This window comes from Grammomys surdaster, unplaced genomic scaffold (assembly GCF_004785775.1).
Source record: "Grammomys surdaster isolate TR1022 unplaced genomic scaffold, NIH_TR_1.0 142, whole genome shotgun sequence".
Classification (NCBI taxonomy): domain Eukaryota; kingdom Metazoa; phylum Chordata; class Mammalia; order Rodentia; family Muridae; genus Grammomys; species Grammomys surdaster.
In genome coordinates this window covers 626,240-632,239 of record NW_021604600.1, presented here as the reverse complement: position 1 = coordinate 632,239, position 6,000 = coordinate 626,240, and the positions used below count along the sequence as shown (strand labels likewise).

Below are 6,000 nucleotides of genomic sequence, written 5' to 3'. Positions count from 1 at the left end.
GGGGTTTGTCTATTGTGTAACTGCATTATCGTCTGATCTCTGATTTCCCCCTCTGTAAAACTGAGGACAATGGTTGGAGTCAGAGAGACAGAGAGAGTGACTAGCTCCTGGCAAGTGTTCTGTTAATTTCTGTGTAGTGTTCTGTTATTTTCTCTGGGTGTTCTCCAAGAAGACCCACTGGCTCTTGAGAACCTTTGCTTTCACTTCCTGATTGCCCAGTTCTACCAAGGAGATTCATTAACGCTTTGTCTCTAGGTTACAGTGAGGCTCTGCCCCCTCAGCAGCTCTCCTTGACCCATAGAGCTGCTGATCAGGTTGCCCCGGTAGCCGAGCCCATGGTTTGTCATCAACAGCATCATCCATCAGACTCTAAGGGTTCCCCAGTTCATAAGCTGCCGCAGACATCCCTCCCTTGTGTTGCCCAAAGAGTGCTTTCAGAGTTTTGATTTTGAAATGATTTTTAATATTGATTCAAGGAAGTAAAGACATGACCAAAAAATGTGAGCTACAGGAAGTGGTATGCTTTGGGGTGCAGAAGTTGAGCCTGCAGGTGCCACACAGACGAAACAAGATGGCTCATGACAAGTATAGAACACTGCCTTGGGAGTGCTCTGTAAGTGGTATTTTCTCCACCTTTGGACATGATGTCCCTAAGGATTAAGGCAACTTGGCATAGACACTAGTGTCCTTCCACACATCGCTCCTTTTCTACTTCTCTCTAGTTCCTTCTCTTCTCTCCCTCTCCTCATTCTGCGTCCTCCTTCTTTCTCCCCCATCCTGTCCACTTGAATTGGCAATTTCTTTCCCTTGCTGTTTTAGTCTTTTCTGGCTTTATTCCTCCTTCTGCAAATCTCTTATTCCCTCTTTCTTTTTTCTTCTAGCATCAAATGTGTCATTGTTCTGTATTAATAACCAAGCAGAGACCGAAATCACATACATGTCTCTGCATGAATAATCTTTCATCTCCATAGGAAGACTACAAAGTCACAGGAAAAGATTGGAGAAGACAGAACCCCAGCAGGAGTCTTGGAAGTCTCACTGGGCCTGGGCTTGTCCAGATGTTTTCCATTCCTTGGCTCGAAGCTTTGCTCGCTCAATTTTTCCTGTCACAGTCTTGGGCAGGTCTAAGACAAACTCCACCTGTTGTGAAAATCAGATTAACATAGGTCATTGGTGACCACAGTGGCACTGGATTTTTAAGAGGAGCTGATGTGAGCACTTAAGACTGGAGAGACCAGGTGAATGAAGATGGAGGATGGGGATGCTCTAGATTGACTCAGAACCCGGGGCAGGAAGAACATGACAGGGAGGTGGAAAACCCTGGCTTTTTTACATAGTCATGAAGAGAAGAGAAACAGCAAAATGAACATGACATGGCCCAGAGGCAGACACTTGAGCTCCTACATAAAACTGTATGCTCCAGTTCCCACTCTAGCCAACTTGGGAAAGTCCTTTGGCTTTGTTTTGAGACTCAGCTTAATGATTAAGTATGTTAAAGGATAATAATAGTGTCTTTAGGTTATTGTGGAAAGAGGGCAATACCGTCAGAGTACTTTGACACTTGAAAGGCGATCTTTGCTGAGTAGCTGCAGCAAAGATCAACTGCCCAAACGTGTTTACCATGTAGCCTCTGAGGACACCTGAGGAATGGAAAGAAGCTACAAGGAAGAGCTCAGTTTGCTGCTAAGAAGAAAACAACTCTGCTTATGGTGAAAAAGAGGCAGAGGAATTGGGCAGGGTTGTAGGGAGGGCACTGCAAGGAAAAAGAACAAGCGGTCTTAGGGATTCTAGAGGAAAAACCAGGGCCAATACTTGAGTGATACACTCAATATGTATATGGTATGACTGGGCCCTCTTACTTGATCTTAGAAATGTCCAGTTGCAATTAAAAAACCATCACATCTGGAATGACTGGATGTCTTCCTTCTTTTTTTAAAAAAAAAATTATTATTATAGGCACGCGGGTGTTTTGTCTCCATGTATGTCTACCATGTGCATGCGGTACCCCCAGGAATCAGAAAAGACCATTGGAACTCCCTGGAACTGGAGTTACAGATGGTTGTAAACTGCCTTGTGGATTTGGAGAATCCAATTAAGATGCCCTGGAAGGGCAGCTAGTAGTTTGTCTGCTAAGGCATCTCTCCATCCTCATCTAAGTTCTTTAAAACATTCATTAAATATTTACTCTGTTTCAGCCACCCTTCTAGATGCCTGATGCTTTTACTCACTTCACTCCCACCCCTACCTCCCTGCTCCCCAGTCTCCAGAGAGGACATCTAGTTCTCTATTAACTCAAACAAGCCTCCAACAGATTAGATTCCCATGCTAGTTTCAGGCTGTCCCAGCTAACTAACCCTTTTCCTGCTGCAGCATAACCCACTATAACCAGCAGGACTCTCCCACCAATTCTACTATCTTACTGTCTTCTTTGCTTTCATGGCCCTAGCAATGATCAATCTGCTCCTCTCCTGGTCTCTTTTTTCTGCCCCTCTCTCTGACCCAGAGAGGTAGCCATGGCAGTCTACCTGAGATGCCTCTTGCTATCCTTTCTCTGTTATCTATAATAATAATAATAAAAAAAAACCCTGATTGCTCATGGAGCTGCCACGGCAGTGGTTTCTTTACTGCAGCCTTTGCACATAGAAGAGAACATCTATATCCTCTATCCCCATTTTACAGATGAGGAAACTCAGTAGCACAACGAACACTGGGTAATTAGTAGAAGTGGATTTTGACCCACATGGTGACTCCTAAGACTGTGCTGTGCTGCATTTCTTTCAATTTGAGGATAAAAGTCTGGCTGTGGACACTGTTGTTAAGTTGCATTCCTCTGCAACTGAACCCTGTATAGTTCTGAATATTTTTGCAAAGCCCTACTGTACAGACTTCAGGTAGAGGTCAGAAATTACTGGGACTTTCATGAAATCATTTGGCTTTTAATTCAGAAGAAGTCAAAGGCTGGGAACATATATGCACTGAGATAGTTATTGGATTGTCTTTGGAGAGATTTTGGTCACTTCAGGGAGGACATGTAAATTAGAGGCCTTGTCCTCATGTCAAAGAAGAGAAGTATAATAAATGTTCTTCTGCAAGCATAGGGAAAATGGGTGGTGACAGCCTCACCTTCCTAGGGTACTTGTAGGGTGCTGTCACTGACTTCACATGCTCCTGAAGCATCTTGGCAAGCTGGTCTCGGTCATGGGAGAGAAATTCAGGGGCTAGGACAACAAATGCCTTCACCACCTGCAGCAAGAATGGGAACCAAGAGGGATCAGCGTACTTATTCATCTCTTAAGATAAAGCAGAATCAGCATCAAAATATTCACCGTGGCTATCATAACTGAATGCCTACATTCATCCACATGTCAGAACCAAAGGAAAGGAAAACATGGGTCGTGGGTAAGAACAGCCAACATTCCAATGCATTCTCAAGGGACTGATTTGTTTGAATGAGAATTGAGGATAAGATATCCCAGGCTCAGCTCAGACACTAGGGGCAGTAAAGATTGCTGAGAGGAAAACCAAGACTGGGAACTCTAACTTTAAAGGGTTTGTTTATTATCGCTTCAAAAGTTTTCTCATCTGTAGGATGAGTAAAAATTTTATATTTAATTCACAGGAAGGGAAATAAAACCACCTATAACTCTAAGGTCTAAGGTCTAAGGTCCTCTTTTACTCTCCCAGTGGCTCTCAGTATCTTACTTGCCATACATTCTGTATCTGCCAGACATATGACATCACCAAGCTTGTGACATGCAGAAGTACCCGGGGACACATATCCACTTGTCTGCTTTAAGCCCTCTCCACATACATACTAAGCTCTGCACAATCCTGTAACCCTGGTACCTTCCTTATTCACTGCATGGCTCAAGGGCTGCATCTTCTAGACTAAATTCCTCTTCCTTTACTCTTGTTAAGAAACAGATCCCTAGAGATACTGCTAAACTTTGTCCCTAGCATCCTGCAAATATATAGCACATTTAAAACTCACAACAGTCCGTTTCCTCACAAATGGAAAAATTGAAGAAAATAGTGATTAAGCAGCTTGGTGATTCCATACAGCTAATTGGCAATATGGCCAATATTTGAACCCAAGGTATCTAGCCTGTGAATCTGTCTTACAACGCTGTTCCCATGTTTGACAACTGCTCCATCACCTCTCCTCTGGTAGGGTCTGGGCTGCTGATCACAGCTGTTTCAACTACTGCAGGATGCTCCATCAGTGCATTCTCCACCTCTGATGGTCCAATCCGGTACCTGCAAAAGTATGTCCTTCAGGGAAGATGGGACACCCAGCCTCTAGGCATGAGAACCAGACAGAGAAAAAGCCTAGAATACCCATTCTGGTCCAGAAACTGTGCTCACCCACTGGAATTAATGATATCGTCTGTTCGTCCCATGAAGTGGAAATACCCTTCTGGATCCTTGATTCCCCGGTCTCCCAGAAGCCAAAAGTCTCCTCGAATATTAGCCTGTGTCTTCTTGGGATTGTCCTAGTGAGCATAGACACAGAGAGCTACTGTGTGTGCAAAGTCTAAGTCCCTGGCCTTAGAGCTTCTATGAATAGTTACTTGAGTTTACCACCTGAGCAGCTGTACACTGTATGGTCTAGCTGTCACAAATCTACCAACCTTAGATCCCCCAGCCAACCTGGATCTTCTCTCCATTGGTTTCATTTATTCTACTAAGAATCTCCCACCTACTCCTCTAAATTGAAATCTTACAGATGATATTAACATGTTCACAGATCCATTTATATTCTAAGGTGATTCCCCCTCCATATTCCATTTCCCTTCCACAGACAGTTTAACCTCTCTTCATCTACAACACCAAAGGTTATTGAGTCCGTTTGGCATCTCCCCACTGTTCTTCCATTGTACTTGAAAGGTCTAGAGACTGGCCAGTAGAATTCCAAAGCCTCACCTGGTGTTCATACTTGCACCATGGCTGGAACCCTCTATTTTACTAAGCCTCTGGCATGTGAGTTTTAAGGAGGCTTGAGGGTTACTGACTGGACATTTTTATATCTTACTCAGGTATGAGATCATGGGTTTAAGTTGATGTCCAGGCATGAGGTTAGAATCTTCCACTTAGGTCCATCATTGGGAATGCCAAAGGAAGTTCAAGGGGCTTCTCTGAAGCCAAATCAATATTCTAGGTCGTAGAACTGAGAGCAGAAAGCATATTTCTTAATCAGTGGCTCAGATTTTGTCATCACCATGCAGATTCTGCTGGCATTACCACTGTGGCCCTAAATAGATCTGCCAACATCACTACACCAGTTTCCTGGTGTATTTGATGGGGACACCCATGTCCTTGCTTCCTTGCTAGCGTCTGGGAACACATGGACAAAGTGTGCAGGCAATTTTTGGAGAAGCGTGCAATGTAGCTGCATCCTGGTTGCAGAGCTTCAGTTTCCCCTGTACAGTGGGAATGCTAATTTGGATCTGTCATAGTTACCTTATTTAGCACACTTATATGTAGTGAAATTAAAAGGGCTTCATAAATACCATTATCATTATACTCCATATGTAATATAACCTGATATCAACTTGCCAAAGAGGCCATGAGACAGGGATATGAATAACTTGCTCCTGATCATCCAGCAAATACTGAGTAGCATTTGAACTTAAGCAAGCTAGCTCCAAAATTTTTACATGATGTCTAGAAGCATTAAATGTGTTTAAGGTCTATTAGGAGTCTTAAGACAATGCTTGTCTCATAGTATATAATCAATAAACCAATGGTTCTTAACCTTCCTGATGCTGCAGCCCTCATGTTCTTCCTACATTTCCTCATGTTGTGGTGACCCCCCAATCATAAAATTATTTTTGCTGCTACTTCACAACTGTAATTTTGCACCTGAAAGGTTGGACTGTAATAAATGATAGGAAGAACATTATCATTAGATTTGCTAATTTACTATCTTTGGCACAAGCTTTTGCCACACACCCAGATGGTATGATCTTGTCCCTACCTATTTCCAACAGTTGTAGATTT

The 6,000-nt window shown here is 43.2% G+C and overlaps 1 protein-coding gene across 3 annotated transcripts in view; it reads right to left on the bottom strand.

Annotated features, from left to right (window-relative positions):
* Positions 1–440: 440 nt before the first annotated feature.
* Acsm2b (acyl-CoA synthetase medium chain family member 2B) overlaps positions 441–6,000 on the bottom strand; it is a 32,297-nt gene continuing 26,737 nt past the window's right edge. For 2 of the 3 annotated variants that reach the window (XM_028764156.1, XM_028764157.1), the window contains exons 11-14: positions 4,366–4,493; positions 4,158–4,272; positions 3,124–3,243; positions 441–1,140 (exon numbers count right to left, since the gene is read on the bottom strand). In XM_028764156.1, the coding sequence (XP_028619989.1) occupies positions 1,036–1,140; positions 3,124–3,243; positions 4,158–4,272; positions 4,366–4,493 (468 nt within the window). In that variant the 3' untranslated portion in view covers positions 441–1,035. The remainder of the gene's footprint in view (positions 1,141–3,123; positions 3,244–4,157; positions 4,273–4,365; positions 4,494–6,000) is intronic. The other variant, XM_028764158.1, reaches the window with a different exon arrangement.